Below are 19,578 nucleotides of genomic sequence, written 5' to 3'. Positions count from 1 at the left end.
TTTTTTTAAATAGATGTTCCTTCCCTTGTTATGAAGTTTCTTTTTATTATTAATTTACTGGTTATTTCACTCAGGAATGGATATTGAATTTTATCAAATGCTTTTTTTCATCTATTGGGATGATGTCCTTTATTTCTTTGTCAATTCCATTATTGATTTTCTAATATAAACCAGCCTTATACAGTATTTTTTGTGGTAACTCCTACATGATAATGAAGTGGCACCCCCTTTTTCCACAGAAAAGCCCTCTTCACCATGGCTGATTTTAGGACTGTTAGAAAAAGAGTCCATTGTAGATAAACTTCCTGTTTTCATGTCGCCCTGTTTACTTGGCCACTGGCCAAGAAGATACCAGCACTCCAGGTGCTGGGCACCCCTTACTAGTTTTTCACAAACGTATCCAGTACAGTACTTTGAAGAAATGTGCAAACAAGGCCTCTGGCCTTGAGCTGGGCTTCACAGAGATGTCTACATTTTTAAGATAAGTTACAAATGGGCTCCATGGTAACATCTGGCATGGGGAGGATAGAAAGAAGAGAAGAAGCTCTCCCCTTCTCAGGTGTTGTCCTTGAAGGGTTAACTTGCCCAGAACAGTGAAAGAAAAAGCTGCTTTTATGTGAACTGCTGCAGACTGTGAACTTCTGAGCCCCTCCCCTTACATGCTGGGTATAAAACTCTGAAACTCCCTGAACTCGGGGTTCAGGGGATTGATTGATTACAGCAAAAGCTGTGCCCTCTGAACCTGGCTGCAGCCAAATAAAACTGTTTCCTGCTGTCTTGGGTGCCTTGCCTTGTTTGTCCCTACAACAATAATATTGCATTGTTTTTTAAAAATACATTCCTATATTTGTTTTGTTATTTTTTTGTGTGTGTGTGTGTGTGTATGTGTGTATGTGTGTGTCTGGGGAGGAGATGGGATTTGGTACCTGTGGTCATTAATGAAGATATCTGATAATTTTCTTTCCTGTTTTCTACATATGTGGTTTTGGTCTTCAGACAGCTCTATTCTCATTAAATGGCAAAGGATTATACCTTCCTCTTTGGTCTTCCTTTTGTTATTTATTTAATTGCATCATGGTTTGAGAACTTGTTCTTTGTGAAAACCATGCCTCCACAATTTGTAAAGGTTTATTTTCCAGACTAGCAGTTCATTAATTTCATGTGTAAAGGTTGATTCATGTGTACTTAAAACCTTTTTCCTCCAACTGTTGGACACAACAACAAGTTTTACTTATTCTGTTTATGGTTTTAAGTTCCTGGGGAAAGAAACTTGGAACCAGAGCATGGAGAATGTTCCTTCAAAACAATAGTCAGATTTGCTGCTCTATTTTAAAGAGGCAATAAAATGCTAGGCCTCTATGAAGAAAGTCATACAGCTCCACCCATATTCAGTATTATGCAAAAGGGGAGGAAATAGTAACAGTTAACTGAGGATGTAATTTGGATTAGTAAAACAGGGAGATGAATTATTAAGTGTCTATGAGTACAGCAGCCAGGCTGTGGCCCCCAATAATTCTGCCATTATATATTCTCCTTCCACATGGGGCAGAGCTGACTTGTCACCAAGGATCTTGTGGAAAAACCATGTGAAAGCGAGGAAGCTGCTGCACCTCTTGCTTTGCTGTGTCGAATGAATGCCTGGAGGGTGTGGGGGGAAACCAGCAGCCATTTCCTAAGTACACTCCAACAGCCCTATAAAGAGGTTTTCATAGCAAAGAACTAAGGCCTTGAAAATAGCCAGTGAGGAACTGGGACTCCCAGCTGCCAACCCATTTTGGAAATGGATACTTCAGCTCCAGCAGAGCCTCAGGTGCTGAGGCCCTGGTTAACATCTTCACTGTAACCTTGGAGAGCCTGAATCAGAAGCACCCAGCAAGTTTTTTTTTTTTTTTTTTGAATTGTTAATGCACCAAAATGGTTTGAAAATTATAATGCTTGTTGTTTTCTTAAGCTGCTCAATTTTGGATAATTTGTTTCACTACAATTGATATTTATTACCATGAGATTCTCAAGCAATCACACACCAATTTAGGGGTTCCAGGAAAAACTTAGGAAGCATGTGGAAACAATAAGCCAGATAGTCACCCCTGAATCTTGCAATTGTGGTTACTGTAATTTAAAATTCGAGTATAAAATAAAAGAAAAAGAAAGAGTAGGAATGATAATTAACTATAGGAGCTTGGAAGGACTGCCATGTGAAAAACCTAAAATGAAGTACTCAGCAAGGCCCTGTGAGGGATGAGAAGGAAATAATCAAAAGTACACAGAAAGATAGGTTTTCAAATTCAAATTCCAGAATGTTAGAATGAAGGATCATATTAAATCTGAGTGATAAGGTGGTTTTAACTAGCTATTACATAATGCCTTCTCCCTCCTACCAAGTCTACATCTAGAAGTAATAGGGAAATAAGATTTATCTATCTATCTATCTATCTATCTATCTAGAAACCAACATGCCATTTTTATTACTGATAAAACTGAATGTAGAAAATGAATTCACATCTACATTTCAAAGGCCTTCCTTATATATTCTGCCTGGATTAGACAGATTGACATAACTAGTCATTGCTATCTAATAAAAACAGGAAGGAAGCGTATGAGCTGAACATACTCAACTACTCCTCCCAACCTGACCAATCAAAGAAGAGGCTATTCCCCTGGGAGGAAGTGAATACAGGTAGAAGAAGCCTAATTAGAGCTCCTGCAGATGGAGGAGGGAACCAGTTGGTTCCTTCATAATCAGCAGTGTGATTTTTAGAATGATGAAAGGAAATGCTACTTCACTCAGCAGAAGTTTACTTTTGACTTTCAGAATTCTATCTCAAAACTGGTAATTAAATTTTAAACAGACTGCTATTAAATTAATGCTGCTGCTGCTGATGATGATGATGCAGAAGAGAAATAATATTGGCTTCTGAAGTATTGTCCCAGGAATGAGATAACTAAACAGGCATTCGGAACAAAACCACCAGCACTGGGATCAAATAATGAGATTTAGGTAGCTGTAGAAAGAACCAGGGATGCTTAATTTGGAAAGCATTGCAGAGTAGTAGGATAGGACAAAGGGATCTGCATTTACTTGGTTCATGAATCTCTCTGAGCAACTAATGAAAATTTTAAAACTTCTATCCAACAAATAGAATCACACAAAAAATATATTACAAAAATTTCTTTTTGGAGGGATGGGTAATACACATTGCAAAGCCCATGTATGGAGTCAAATATTCTCTCTTTTAGAAGAAAGTTTAAATCTTCATGACAAGAGTTAGGTGGGGAGAAAAGGTAAAGAACTGCGTCATTTTGTGGTGTTGAGCTGAGGTGAGAAGAGACAGGCAATAAAGAACAGTTATTGGCAAGAATGGCCCAAGATCATTATGCTCAAGGGCATTTCCCATTGCATGGTCAGGCTTTTTAACTTGGGGGAAAAAAGAAAGCTGGGGCACCTCCCTCTGAATCCTTTTTCTGTGTTTCTAACATCTGAAATGTAGCCCATTTTGAACTACATCCTTTGGGCATCACCAAATAAGAGCTAAAAAGAATCAGCAAAAATCATAAGATGTGGAGGTTGGCCTAGGTCTGTCACAGGATTTACAATGAGTTAGAAAGGAAATAAAATGTTAGGATTTTTATCTTAGTCTCTAGGACAGTCATCAAGAAGGGCAGTCATATCTAACAACTCAAACCTGGCACTACTCTTCTCAACTTTATCCTGAACCTTAGGATAGAAGGCCATATGTCTTCAGTATGGTAATTTTTTTATTAGTTGCACATGACAATACAATGATCTTGACATATCATACATTTGAATCAAATGTGGTATAATTTCTCATTTTCTGAGTGTACAGGTTGCAGAATCACATTGGTTATACAGACACGTATATACACACAGCAATACTAGTGTCTATTTTATTCTGCTGCCCTTCCTATCTCCCCATCCTCTCCCTTCCCCTCCCATGACTTCTCTCTACCCAATCTAATGTGACACATTTCTTTTTTTCCCCCCTCACATCATCATACATGTATTTTGTATAACGATGAGGGTCTCCTTCCATCTTCCGTGCAATTCCCCTTCTCCCTCCCATTCCCTCCCACCTCTCTTCCCTATTTAGTGGTAATCTTCTTCTCATGCTCTTCCTCCCTACCCCATTAGTATTTATTCAGTGTATATGTTCTAAATGAACTTCACTGTTCTTGGTCATGGATAAGCACCTTATTCACTCAGCTTTAATTTCTTTATCAAAACTAGCTTTAAGTGGAAAATCATTGGACTTGGATTAAACAACTTGATGCATAATTTATAGTTAGGTAATCTCAGAAAACTCATCTCTCTGAAAATACACCAATAAAATGGGATTTATAGCAACCTCCTTCTTAGAGTGTTATGAAATGTTAAAAAGCAAGTAATATATCAAGAGTTTTCAAATAAGATTCTATTTCAGTTTTTGGCTGTGGTCCCAAAGTAGGCAGGCAAGTATTTCCTCTTGTATTCTAAAGTTAGGTGCTAGACTCATGTAGTATTTGCAAAGAATGTTGCTGCAAACTGATTTTTTCCAACCTTAGTCCAATAAAAGAATTGATGTTGAATGGGTCAGGAGGAAAGAATTTCTCAGGAAGGAGTTATTGGAGAACAGGGACATTTATCCTCTACCTTCAAATAGGGGTCTTCAGGAAAACCACTCAGAGTGAGATATACCCAGGAAGCATGATAGACCTGATGCAACCATACATATAAAATCTAAAGGGCAAGAAACTTTGAGAGTGGGCTTGATATCAGAGCAAAGAGGGATGACTACATAAGGAACAGCTTCCCTTTTAGTAACCAAAGTTAAGGACGTGGAGCATGTGGATGGAGCTGGCCTAGGTTAATTATAAAGGATAAGTTGCCTCAAGGTCTCTCTGCCAGGGGTGATGGGTGAAGCAAACTCAGCAGGATGCTGGTGGTGGTGTGAAATGGAGAAGCCGAAAGTATAGAGGGTGAAGAGCATCCTGCCAAAAGAGAAGCATGGCTGGAGGCCAGGATGTTTATAACAAAGTTCCCAGTGAGGGTTATGTGATGGTCTGTAAAAATAAGTCCTAATAAGGAGTCAGCTTTGGGTTATAAAGGTCAGGGAGCACTAGAGCTAGATCATGTCTGATCAGTCAAGTCAGATTTCTCTCTGCATCTCCAGTGTTGATTCTGGAGGAGACAAAATCAGGGGGGCTACTGCAGTATTGGGAGGGTGAGGATGAAACTGACAATAGCCCTCTTTCCACTGCAGCTTCCCAGCATGAATGGGCCAAGGCTGGGGAAAAGAAAGCTTTAATAATATTCATGGTTTGGGCTAAGACATAAGATTTGATATTTAACAGAAAATACTAAAAGTGAACACAAGGATTCCTATTATTCTGATATGACTATCAGAACCAAGGTGCCTACTTTTGGCTTTCCCAAGAGAAAGGAAACATGTACTCCCATCGAGTGGGCTTGAATGCATGGAGTAGGGTGTAAAATTGTGTTCTACAGTTATTCCCTTTCAATTAAATGATTATAATAACAATAGTCTGAAGCAAAATGTTAATTGACCCAGTTCTATTGAATGTGCATAACTGTGCTGGGTCTCTTCCATCAGCTGCTTCACATTTATTTCTTTATCTTTTCTCACTCACTTTTAGTCAGAGGTGGCTGACATTTTTGGATAGCATAAAAGTTCCTGCAACCTTAGGCTATAGGTGACCTTGGCAAGAGAGACCAGGAGAGTGGGAAAGATGACAGGATAATTTTTTATGCTCCCATTCCCCCTTGTAAAACCTTCTCCAGTGAGCTATGCTTCTCAATGAGGCTTACTGTTTCTCCCAGGCATCTGATTCTCTATGACTATATATGATATTCCAGAAGCCTCTTGTTTCTTCAGGCCAGGGCCCTTGGCTGTTGTGCCAACCACTATGATTTACCTATATTCAGACTTTTGTAATCTTATTGTGAATAAACTTTCCCCAAATTTTCCTTTTTCAACAGTGCTAAATATTTCCTGTTGGTACCCTGATTGACCAAGTAACATTATTTGCTTCTCTAATCTCAAAATCTTAATGGCAGCACTAAAGCAATAATAGTTGTGAAAATGTTTAGCAGTAATCAAAATAAAATATAGAGTATTGTTATTGTTCTTATTATTTGCAAGATATTTTCAGGAATGTGTGAAGGAGCCAGAAAAAAATCATTTGTTAGAAAAATTCCAGGCCTATCATCAATATTTCCTAATGTTAAAGGGCCATTCAGAAAGTAAGTACTATTTTACCAGGGATATAATCATACCTGTTTCCTTTGCTTTGCATTAATGAGGTGAACATTCATTAGTTTTAACTTTTGAACAAGTGAACTAAAATGAGGAAAATATTTTATACTTCAAAGCATAAAATTAACTTTGCCCTGGGAATTAAGTAACATGCATGTGTATCTGAAAATAAAGCTAGTGTCATAGTCAGTGAAAAACTTGGGTAAATAGTACACGATAAGCACTGTTCAATGCATTCTAATATGATCTGACATAGACTTTGCCCTGTTTAGTGGTTCCTGTTTGTCTATTGTCATTTTTTATTTTTCCTAACTATTCATGTATTGTGCTGTTCTGATATCTTGGTGGACTTTTTCAAAAGCAGATGTAAAATTTTTTTTCTTGCCTAAATATTTTGAAGTTACAAAGAATAAAATAATGCATTTTATATGCTCGAGACTCAGGGTTTTTTAGTGGGCAGCTATGTACTAATATAATTCAGGGGTCTATAAATGTGGATGGACAAAGGTTGCTTTTTTTACTTTTATTAACCTGTAATTAAAATACAACACTTCAATTATGAAAATAAGGAACAAATTCCAACAGTATTTAGTTACACCTGGACCTTTGTGACAATCGGATATCAAAATACTGTCAGACTACATTTTTGTTGTTATAAATACTTTGAAATGTTTTTTATGGTGCATTTCTTGAAATTATTATTGTTTTTAGATCCATTTCTAAATCTTGTTATTTTGTGTATTAATAATCATATATGTTAGTATACTACAAGTTAATAATTCTATTTCTAATTTGTAATGGTTGAATTCTTGTGAATTCTATCCATTCAAAAGTGATATCTGAGATAGGGGATATAGGCTTCTTCAAAGTTCCCAAGTGACGTTTGGCAGAAAAAGCTTATGAATCCCTGGGTTGAGTTATAGATGCAATTGTTAGGACTAGAGAATGGATGACAGAAATCAGTTACCTTCTCTCCATCAGTAAGAATATTGAGAAAGTTTGTTTGAGAAGGAGAAGAATGTATGATATGCACCTGAAAACCACGGGTGTTTATAAGCAAATCAGAAAATATGTAGATTCATACATATTAAAGTAATAAATTCCCAGCCTTGTGAAAAATAAAAAAAAATATTGGACCAATACTATCATTTCATCTATTGAGATAAAGGTGCAGGTAAATAATCCTTAGTACAGATCTCCCGTGTAAAATTACTGTAGTTTTTAACTATATCATTGTTATATGTAAAGGTATCTATTTTAGTCCTGTGCCTCTATTATACATATTTAATGATATGTAAATATCTTTGTAATGTAAAATATTAACCTTGAATATTTTAAAAATTTATATACCACAAGAAGTCTAAAATTATTTTACTAAAACTCAAGGAGTATAGAAATATGTTACGTAATATTTATTATTTATCTCCTATAGTTTTCCACCTCTCTAATATACAAACTAAATTTAATTTTTGCTTTAAGACTAAGAACAGGAATTCTTGTAAAAAAAAATGAATGCTGCAGCAATAACTCATAGGAAATGCAATTGGAGTTTAATTTGAATGCACAAAGTATCAGCTATCATACAAAAATATATAAAAATATAAAGAATTTAGTTTAGAAAAAAAATTGTTCAACTTTTCAAGCTCATGGGTCAGTCTGTGCAAATCCCTTTTGCTCTCTTTAACCTGCTAAACTTCTGGAAATAGTTGGAGGTGAAGGTGAAGGCAGAGAAAAGGGAACATGATAAAGATCATCAGTTATTCTACTAAAATCCTTTTTAGTTGTTCTCGTTTGGATATGAAGTTTCTCTAAAAGCTCCTGTTCATGAAGGAATAGTCAGAGGTAAAATGATTAAATTATGAGAGCTGTAACCTAATTGGCCCATCCTAGTTTGCTGGCTGACTGGGTGGTAACTCTAGAAAGGTGGGGAATGACTAGAGGAGTTGGGTCACTGAGGTTGTGCCCTGGAAGAGTGTGTCTTGTCTTTGGCCCCTTCTCCCCTCCCTCCTTCTCGATGTTTCCTTACCCTTCCAAGACCCCAGCAGCTTGACTCTGCTGGGCCCTTCCTTCATGAAGTGCTGTATCACCTTGGGTCCAGAGTAATGGAGTTTTGCCTCCTCTAAATTGTTCTTGTTGGATATTTTGGTTACAGTGATGCAAAAGCTGGCTAAAACACTCTGTTCATACAGTATTGTATGGCACCTTTCAATATGGCTCCAGGAATAGAATGAAGCTATAGGAGCTTTGCATTGCACATTCCAGAGGGCATCCCCACACACAGCATCCCTGTGTTACCCCAACTCTCCTTCCTTATTTCATTTATTATTCAGCTTTTTTTCTTATTTCCTAACATCAAGCCCACTCCATGCTATTCAGTTCTCCCAATACGACACCCCAAATATTCAAGTCTCTAAGCTATCTCTTACATGATTTTCTCTTCACAGAACAATGTTCCTAATTCCCTCAATCTGTCAAGAATATTACTTATTCATGTCAAAATTTGTTCTTATTGCTGAATTTAAAATTTTATATTTTTTCTATCATTTATTGAAAATTATTCACAAATATGCACAATATTGTCAAATCGTAATTTTTCTCCTCAGTTTGTTCCCACAAAACTTCTCTTTCAGATTTTTTTTTATTATTTTACCTTTGTACTCAGTTTTAGTAAGGCATAATCCACAAATAAAATTGTATATATTTATGGTATATAATGTGAAATTTTGATACATATATGCATTATAAAATGATTAAATCAAGTTAATTAATATATGCATTACCTCACATAAACATTAAAAATCTACTCTCTTAGCAATTTAAAAATATATAATACATTATTATTAGCTGTAATCATCATGTTGTACAATGGATCTCCAGAACTTATTCATCTTGTTTAACTGAAACTTTGAACCCTTCAACCAACATCTGTACCAATATTGAATGGCAATATTGGATGGCAAATGTTTTTAAAAAACATTTTTTTTGATACCAGAGATTGAGCCCAGGGGTACTTAACCACTGAGCCACATAATATTTTATTTAGAGCCGGGGTATCCCTGAGTTGCTTAGGGCCTCGCTGAGTTGCTGAGGCTGGCTTAAACCTGGAATCCTCCTGCTTCAGCCTTCAGAGCTACTGGGATTACAGTGTGTACCACCAGGCCTGGTAGTTTGACTTTTTCTTTTTGATTCCATATATGTCCCACAAAACTTATTAGATTAAATATTATGTTACAATTTTTTATTCTACTCTCCATATACTTTTGTTCTATTCTGAGTTATTTCTTTATGATAGATTTATTTATCTTTTTTCCAGGTCTAATATGCTATTTATCTCATTGTTTAGTTTTCAAAAATATCTGTTATAAAACATTTCAAACACATATCAGAATAGAATAGTGTAATGAACCCCTCTGAACCCATCAATCTAAGACAATTACTAATTTATTGTGAATGTTGCTGTATCTGGGTCCACTTCTGCTTCTGTATTATTTGGAAGCAACTTTCAGATAAATAAACAAATAAACCGTATCCCAGTTACACTGTTTCAGCTTAAATTTTTTTTTGTCTTTTTCACAGTAGTGAGAAAGCCATACTTACTCAGTAGAAAACATATTTTGAATTTTTATCTTTTTCTGGACAGAAGATTTTCAGCAGAATACCCTGTAGCAATAGCAAGCTACTGCTTCTATTGAGCCACTTGATCATAGGCATAAATAAGAAATATTCTACAATATACTGTGTTGCTCATTATGCTGTTCAATAGGTTAGATGTATTAAATGCATTTGGACTAGTGAGATTTTCCTCTTCTGTTGGGTTTATCAAGACGTAACCCCATCATAAGTCGAGGAGCATCTGCACTTTCAATTTAATTATTTTTTTGAGGTATCTCTCATTTTGAATGATGGTATCATTTTCCTATTTGAAAGTAAATAATAATTACTTAATATCAAATAGCTATACTGCTTACATTTGCAACTGTCATTTACATATGTTAACTTATAAAAAGATTATTGTTCAAATCAGGCTGTAATTAAAGGAAATTGTTAATGCTTAATAAGTCTTTTAGGTCTACTTTAATCTCTAGAATCCCCTTTGCTGTCCATCTCATTTTTTCCTATTATTTCTTGAAGAAACCGGATTATTTGTCCGGTAGTTTCTCACCATCTGGATTTTGCTCTTTGTGTCTTTGTAGTGTTTCTGAAACCATTCCTGTCTTCCATGGTTCCTGAACATTGCTTGGTGGATCTGGAGGCAAGACTACTTTTATTTATTTATTTGTTTGTTTGTGTGTTTGTTTGTTTTCTGGCAACAGTCTCTTATGTGGGGCTGGCTTCTTTCATCAGGAGGCATGTAATGACTTGCTGTTTCCCCTTGTGGATGCTGGCAGTGTTCAAAAATCATTGTCTACATCCAAAGTCCATTAGGGTATGCAAAATAGAGACATCCTAATTCTGTCATTCCTTCTTTTTTTATTAGAGAGAACAATTCTATAAAAGGTTTCTACCGCATCAGCTAATCTTATCATTTCCTGATTATTTTAGCTACAAAGATTTAAAGAGAAAATTTCATGTCTACTGTCAGTAGTGGAGTTCTCAAAAGAAAGATTAAAGTTATCCCCATTTAGAAGTTTTTAAAGCAATGAACTGAAAATTAGTATTCTGTAAAGATGACCCATTAGGCTTTAAAATATCATTTTAATACACAGATTTATGCTGATTTGGTGTACTATATTTAATGTCTTATTTAAAGCTCAGATTCTCATATTTTAGATCCTTTTGACTGACCATCATAATAGCATGCTTCCTTGCCATCAGGGTTCTCAAGACAGTTAGATAAAAGATAGACAATAAAAAAAGAAAACTTAGAGAATTTAGTGAGAAATATGATATTTAGGGTAAGAAAAGGAATCCTAGTAGATTTTACAGAGAATTTGGTATGGTAATTGGGTGGTCTCTTGTGCCTTTGCTAATATAAAATATATTGCACAAGGAACAGATATTGGGAACATAGAAAATAAATTAAACCATTCTTTAATTATGGGTTAATTAAGGGAGATCAGTAATTGAGGGAGATGCATTTATTCTAATTCTTTTATGTTGATTGAAATATCACAATGCACTTTAATTTGATTATCATGTTTGATTTTTTTTTTTTTACAGAGGTAGGTAATCACACCAGTTTGTAGACAAATAAGCTGAGGATTACAGAGGGTAAGCTACTTTTAAAGTCTCCAGGCAAGAAAAGAGCAGAAATTTGACTTAAATACCTGTTTTCTCACTCCAAGTTCTGAGAGCTCTTCATTATTTCTTGGTAGAGAAAAATACATTAATTCACATATTTTGAAAGCTTTGTGTTGAGGATAAAAACAATGATATTCTGAATGCTTCTATTAAGTAGAAGACTCAGGTGATCAGAATATTTATCCCACTATGCACATGTTCTCCTTCACTTTGCAAATGCAAACATGTCTTACAACAGCCATGGTATACATGTGTGTGAGGATCCTCCTCAGGGAACATTCTGACAGGAAAGCTAATGCACACTGTAGCTAGAGGTCATTTTGTTCCTTAATCACTTACTTCCAAATTCACACTATTAAACCCACAACTTTAATACTCTGTCAAATCTGTTTGCATAGAATTTTTTCACTGTATTTTTTTTACATTTAATTCTCTTTACTTTGGAGCCCAGAATGAAAGGATTAGAGAGTGCAGATTTCCCTTCTCCAAAAGGCTCGCTTACCTCTGTTTAACTTTATCTGCAGAGCCCGCTGAGAGCCTGTCTAGGGGAGACCCAAAGCCAGAAAAGCTCCTTTTCTTCTTTGTCTCTGTCACGTCGTTCTCCAAAGATACCAGCTCATCAAGGAGCAAGAGTTTTGCAGCCAGGTCAGTGGCTGACTTCTCTTCTAGGACTGTGGGTGGTGACTGCAAATCTGTGACTCCAGAATCAAAGGCCTGTAGAGCAGAGAAAGGTGGTTCTACTCTTTAGATGAAGAAACCCAAATTAGGTAAAGTTAGTGGACACTTCCTGTATTTAGATGACATCCCTTTTGTGTAACGTTCTATACTTTCTCATGGAATTATGTTTCACACAGAAAGCTAAACCTTTGGGGAAGGAAACATATAAAGGTAGAGTATATATATCCAAGAGAAAACAGACAAAACAAAAACTCCAGGCTTGTCTCTAAAATTGAACATATTCTGATTATTCTTTTGATTTTGTACCACTAAGAATTGAATTCTTGCTTATCATTCTTAGAATGCTTTATCTATACCTTTTCATCATCATACCTATTACATTTTATTTTATTTACATTAGATTGCTTACAATACATTTGTATTCCTTATCAGATTATAAATAACTTGAGGACAAAGACTGTCTGATTAATCTTTTATTTACTTTATTCAATACATAGCCCAGTATTTTACTCAGAGTTAGTACTCAATAAACAACTGATGAATATTTATTGGATGAACTCTCAAAAAAAAAACCAAAACCAACCAAACAAAAAAAACTAAACCTCTTGCTGTTTCCCTTTAGTCACTCATTCGTTATTTATTTATAAAACCTATTAAAATACCAATCTATGCCAGGCTCTGCATTATATTGAAGGGATACAAAAATGAAGAAAATTTAGCCACTTACATGTCCAGGGACTAAACTTCTCCATCCATGCAATTTATTCACAATCTGTGAGTGTCTACAATGCATGAGAACTAACCCAATTTAATGTCAAAGTTTAGGATAAAATTTCTTGTTTGCTTAGATGTTACTATATATTGTCACTTTGTACTTCATCCAAGTCATAATATAGGTATGGATGCTCAGATTGTGAAGTCTCTTTTTTTTTTCCTTTCTGGGACTCAACAAAACAAAACAAAACAAATCCTCTGCTCCTATTAACCATCCCTGTCATTCTGCAGTACAGGAAACACTGCTTCTTTTTAAAAGCTTGAGAATATTTCTCTAAGGGAGGAAACTAGATTCAGGGGCTTTCTTCCTTTCCTCTCTCACTTCCATCACATTTTTCCATTTACCTCACTCTTGGTCACAACAAAGAAACTGAAGAAGAGATGGAATGTCAGAAAGAAACCCCAAAGAGCAGGAGACAGACCTTCAAAGGCAAAGATCTTACATTATCTCCAAAGCAGCCTTCACAAAATATTCTTCCAACTAATATATATACCAAGTAGAGTTTTGTTTCTTTAAGATACCCTTAATTTTGCAGGGGGTGGGTGGGTGGACTATAGAATTCATGTAAGACTAAACCTTTTGTAAGGTGCATTTCAAATCCTTACTTTAGGTTACTTAAGAAGTACAGAGAATACATGTTTCTCATAAGATCAAACTTAATTTGATCTTGAGTTTTCTCTGTGTGGAGATGTCCTCATATTTGCTTTTCTTTGTACTGGTCAAGACATAAAGAAAACATTTATACTGTAATAAAAAATACACAAAATTTGGAATGCAAACAACTTCAAACTGATTTAATTAAAACTGGTAGAGCTGGGGGCGGTGGTGCACACCTGCAATCCCAGCAGATCAGGAGGCTGAGGCACAATCGCAAGTTCAAGACCAGACTTGGCAATTTGATAAGACCTTAAGCAACTTACCAAGACCCTATGTCAAAAGAAAAATTAAAAGGGACAAAGGACTGGGGATGTGGCTCAGCAGTTAAGTGTTCCTGGGTTCAATTCCCAGTACCAATTGAAAAAAAAAGAAAAAAGAAAGAAAGATGGTAGAAATTTTATATATATATATTAATGCTTTCTATATATATATATATATATATATATACATATATATATTAATGCTTTCTACTTTAAGGAATACAGGTGTTTCTTATTTCGAGTTACTTTTAATGTTGAAAATATGTGACTTGCTCTGAATTTGCTTAGAAGGTTAATAATCATTACTATTTACATTTAAAGTTCTCAACCTTGAATAACATTGGCAAAACAAACAAACAAAAAAAGCAATAGCAAAAGCACCTATTTCCTTGACTTTGTGTTATCAAAATATATCCCTATTTTTTAGCTGTGCCTCCTGACTATAGTAAAAATAGCTTGTGTTCATAAAACTGTTGATAAAGTCTTTCAAGATAGTTTCCATTACCTCTGTTGCTGCATCCACTGAGAGCACTTTTCCTGAGCTCCACAATATCAAAGACACAGCCAGGATGAAATGTGCACTTGCCAGTCTCCAGTCCAGCATCTAAGGGTCATGTAGATCAGGGTTAGCATTGATTAGTTTTGAATAGAAATATAAAGAAGAAATCTCCTAAGAAGTATGTTACATGCACATGATAAGCACTTCTGTGTACAGGAGTGTATTTCTACAAAACTTAAATGATACTCAATAGAAGCTGTCAGTCTTCCAGATTGAATTCAATCAAGTCTTCATTTACACGGAAACATAGATTGAGTTTGTATAGCTATAATAATAATAATAATAATAATAATAATAATAATAATAATAATTTAATTCAAAGTAACCTGGGGTCTGAGAAATTTATATAACTTTATTCTTTGTCTAATACAGAGAATGAAGCCTCACGTACCTAAGGAGAAATATGTAAAATTGGCAAGGTAAAAGAGAAAAAGGCCTGATGGGTTCTGAATCAGACAGAATGTGGTGTATCTGAAAGCATTTACATTAAAAAAATTAAAAAAATATATTTTTATTATGTCAGAATTTTTATGCAAGTTTAAAAATGTACATATAGAAAAAATAGTGAAATTTCAATACAAAATGTTAAAATTCCATGTCCAATCTAATAAAATCAAAAGACAAATTACAAAATGGAAGATATTATTAATAAATATATAAAAGAAAAAATAGTATTTGGAGCATGTAAATAAGTCTGATAAATAAATTTAAAATATAGACACACAACTAAATAAAAATGGCCAAAATTGTAAATGGAGATTTCATAGAAAAGGAGAGAAGTTAATGGAAAATAAACATCCCATAATATATGTAGCCTATTTAACATAAATAAAAAGAGAAATGATATACCATTTATACAATAAGATCAGCAAGAAATTTAAGACACCACTGCATATGTTTAGAATAATGCTAGAAAAAAGAAAATATAAAAAATGCTGATTTGGAAATGGATCCTTCCATTTGAAAAAAATTGGGCATAAGGATTGAAAGTGATCATGCAATACCTATGATCTTTTATTTTGTTTCTGGGTATATATCTCTGAGAAACTCTTATAAGCTTATTAGGAGACATGTGTCTGGAAGTCCAAACCCTTATAGTAGTAAAAAGCTGGTGGTCCATTCGAAAGATGAGGATTTGTCAATTGAAATTTATTTATACTATGGACTTAAAGCAAATAATTTAGATATACTTCTATTTACCATTGAATTATTTAAATGTATTTGCGGATTTCATTAAAACTGGGAGTGGGGAGTATAGAACAATACATGTATTATGGTTTGGATATGAAGTGTCCGAAAAGCTCTTGTGTGAGACAATGCAAGAAGGTTCAGAGGACAAGTGATTGGGTTGTGAGAGTCTAAACCCAATCAGTGAATTAATCCCCTGATGGGATTAACTGAAGGCAGTTGGGGTATGGCTGGAGGATGTGGGACAAAGGGGGTGTAGCTTTGTATATATTTGTATCTGGTGAGTGGAGCTCTCTCTCTGCTTCCTGATTATCAGGTGAGCTGATTCCCTTCTCCACACTCTCTTACCATAAGGTTCTGCCTCACCTTGAGCCCCAAGGAATGGAGCCAGCCATCTATGGACTAAGACCTCTGCAACCATGATCCCTCAAATAAACTTTTCCTCCTCTGCAATTGTTCTGGTCAGATCTTTTAGTCACAGCAGAGAAAAAGCTGACTAAAACAACATGTCATAACACTATATAACTGAATTAAAAATACATAAAGCATTTCTATATATTTTTTGAATATATACATATAATTAAACTGTAAACCAATAGAACTTGATTTATGAATATGAGTGCCTCAGAAGAAGAAATAAGGTGAATAAGATTATGGAGGAAAGATAAAGGACTTAGTTTTTAATCTATAATTTAAAAAAAGTAAATATATAAAAAATTACATTTAAAAATTCTGTGTAGTAGGCACAAATGTATGTCATTTATATATATTTGTGATTTATACAGCCAATTAAAGTTCATCTATGATTTCTATTGGGCTTGCTGATTGCCTGATTGAATAATAAACTCTGAACATTGAATAGTACGGGAGGAGACATTGTCCTACTGAGGGCAGACTTCAGGTATGAGCCAGCTGGAATAGAGTCTTTGCCACTTAATATGAAGAATTGGGAAAGTCTCCAAGGTTCATTGGTAATTAATGAGAAGTCTCAGTACACTTCTGTCTCCTTAAGGAATAATAATTTGAAAAACTTGCTAGGGGCAAAGAGAAAGAAATGCTACCATGAAATCTGAAGGACTGGGTTTGATTCTCATTATTTTTGTTTTCATATTAGTGTGACCTTGTGTGTGTGTGTGTACACACACACACACACACACACACACATATATATCATTTAACACACTTGAGCTTCATTTTACTTATATATGAAGTGAGAAGTAATTCTCACCTAATAAGAGCTTTGAGAGGATTAAATTGATTCATGCATAGCCCCTTTATGTGGTATTTATAATTTGTAAGTGAAGAAATATTTATGAGAATTACTAAATATTTCTTTAATAACCACATACATTTTGGTGTGACTAAAATTTTTCTTTACGACACTTCCTTAAAATATTATCTTAAAACCTCAGTGTAAATCTTAGTGATATATGTTGCATGTTAGAATATGAACAAATAAATTTTTTGTATAAGCAGAGTAGCATCTGTATTAATTATGTTTATTGAGACTAAATGGAAATAAAAATATTTTGGCATTGTCTGTAAAATTTATTTTTATCAAATATAATTTTAATTTTCACATAGTTTAGCCCAAACTATTTGCTCATTATCACATCAAATAATTTATTTTGGAATCTTGCACTTCATACTATTCACTATATATTTTCTTTATTCCATCCTTTCCTGGAAAGAAGGAAGAAACGAATTCTTTGTTCTCTTTTTGCTAAACTGATATTTGATTTGGGTATTTCCGCAATAAATAATAATTTTTGCATAAATCATGACTGTCTCTAAATTGAGAAAATAGATGAGAAATAATGCAACCAACCAAACACTGCCTTAGCTATTCCTTTAGAAAATCAGCCACTTAGTCATAATTTGTGCTCATTTTGCTGATGTTTCTTTATCCTCCACATAAAGGAAAATATATTAAGAACAAAGGTATATTTTTAAACCTGATCTTATGTTTTATATATATATTATTTTAAAATAGAGTTCTATCATTTAATCAAAGATAAACTACCACTGTGATGTTTTCCTTCTTCATTTTTATTATGTTAAAAAATAGGTTTTAGAGTGTGAAATTGCCAAATTTTATAAGTGTTTCCATGTGGATTTCCTTTAACTATTTTTATACACTTCTTACTAAGGTTTCTCTCCATTTCTGTAATCTTATAAATGGCACAGGATGATGGGTGTTTATAGTATTGATGATTATGTCTGAGGCATATATTTTTGTGCTTGGGTGTATATAGGAAAAAAGTCATAATATATCATCTAACAGATAACCACATCCTGATTATTTGGATAGGGAGACGTAAAAATAAATGCCGAGTTAAATACACTCATTTAATGGTTTAAAGCCAAGCTTGTAGCCAGTTAACCAAAAGGCCAAGTTCCTAAAAATGACATTTGGTACACTAATGAAAACAAGCACCCTGGCACCTGCCGCACAAAAGACATTTGATTAACCAGTTGAAACTTGACTGCTACAAAATTAGAAACAGAGGAAATTATAGGGAGGAAAGGAAAAGATTACCTTTAGGCCCATTTCCCTATTTTGTTGATAGTGCATAAATATAGCTCATGGTTTAAAAATCTCCTAAACCCCATGTACACTCTGATTCATAGAGAGACCCTCAAGGGATGTTCATTGACTGTGTGAATTCACCAAAGGGGGAAGTATGTGCACACTTTCAGTATATCAATCATTTTTATTGAGTAGTATTCCTCTGGGTATTGAAGAATTTCAAAAGAGACAAGTGAGCACAGGATTTACTATATAAGAAGATTTTGTGTGTGCTTCAGTCTTAGGCAATTGGAATAGTATATGTGTTTACTTTGTAAACAATACTGCTGATGAAGAAATATTTCACATAGTCAAACATTTTCAGCTCTGTTTCATAGCTTTTCTACCTGTAAGACTTTCCATCCCGAAAGAATCTTCCGAACTCAAGCTGGAGTGGTGGTAGATGGATCAAGAAGGAGGGATACAAACTTTAGTCACTTAAGTAGGGGAAAACAATATGTATTGCTTATTCCTTTAGAGAAGTGATAGTTCATATTGACATGCTGCTATGAAAGTCCAGCAGACTTAAATATATTTAAACCCCAGTTTAGTGAGAAGACTATTAAAATGAAGAAAAGTGTTTCATTGTTAAGAATCAGTGCATTATCATTATTCATCTTTACTGGGAACAACAAATCTCTGAAGTGGCTGGGCATGAAAAAAAAAAAAGATTGAGAATCATCATTTGAAAAAAGGGAGACCAAACTGGAGCAAAGTGCCAAATTTCAAGATGATAAAGGTGAAAAAGAGAAGCATTGTGAGCTCGTATCTGACCTAAGGCATTTTAAAACTGATAAAACTTTTAAAGTATCTGCATCTGAAGAAAAAAACTTCTCAAGTGATTAAAAACATTTCTCTTCAACCTGAGACTTCATGATTTACATTTAACTTAAGGATATTTGATCCAAGTATTAGAAACTACTGGGTTTTTGGGTGAATCTTGATATCAACTGGGAATTTTTTATTTTCCCCAATATCTTGATTGAAGATATTCAAAACAGACTCTTTTTTTTTTTTTACTTGGGAGTGAATATATATTTAATGGAAGGATTATAAATCAAGCAGACTTGCATCTTTCCTGTAAGAATATAGGAGCACCATCAAACAATAAATAACAATACTTTGTTTCATCTTTTAGCTCCAGGTGCCTAGTCTTAACTATCCTTTATTTATTTTTTTTTTATTTTTTATTGTTGGCTGTTCAAAACATTACATAGTTCTTGATATATCATATTTCACACTTTGATTCAAGTGGGTTATGAGCTCCCATTTTTACCCCATATACAGATTGCAGAATCACATCAGTTACACATCCATTGATTTACATATTGCTATACTAGTGTCTGTTGTGTTCTGCTGCCTTTCCAATCCTCTACTAT

The 19,578-nt window shown here is 34.4% G+C and overlaps 1 protein-coding gene across 1 annotated transcript in view; it reads right to left on the bottom strand.

The window, feature by feature from the left end:
* Ostn (osteocrin) overlaps nucleotides 1-19,578 on the bottom strand; it is a 42,632-nt gene that overhangs the window by 15,997 nt on the left and 7,057 nt on the right. The window contains exons 2-3 of the mRNA XM_015499904.2: nucleotides 14,389-14,487; nucleotides 12,016-12,227 (exon numbers count right to left, since the gene is read on the bottom strand). Coding sequence (XP_015355390.1) covers nucleotides 12,016-12,227; nucleotides 14,389-14,487 — 311 coding nt within the window. The remainder of the gene's footprint in view (nucleotides 1-12,015; nucleotides 12,228-14,388; nucleotides 14,488-19,578) is intronic.

The sequence above is a fragment of the Marmota marmota genome, unplaced genomic scaffold, assembly GCF_001458135.2.
Source record: "Marmota marmota marmota unplaced genomic scaffold, marMar, whole genome shotgun sequence".
NCBI classification, from domain to species: Eukaryota; Metazoa; Chordata; class Mammalia; order Rodentia; family Sciuridae; genus Marmota; species Marmota marmota.
Note: the sequence above shows the minus strand (reverse complement) of the source record. Positions and strands in the feature narration are given on the sequence as shown.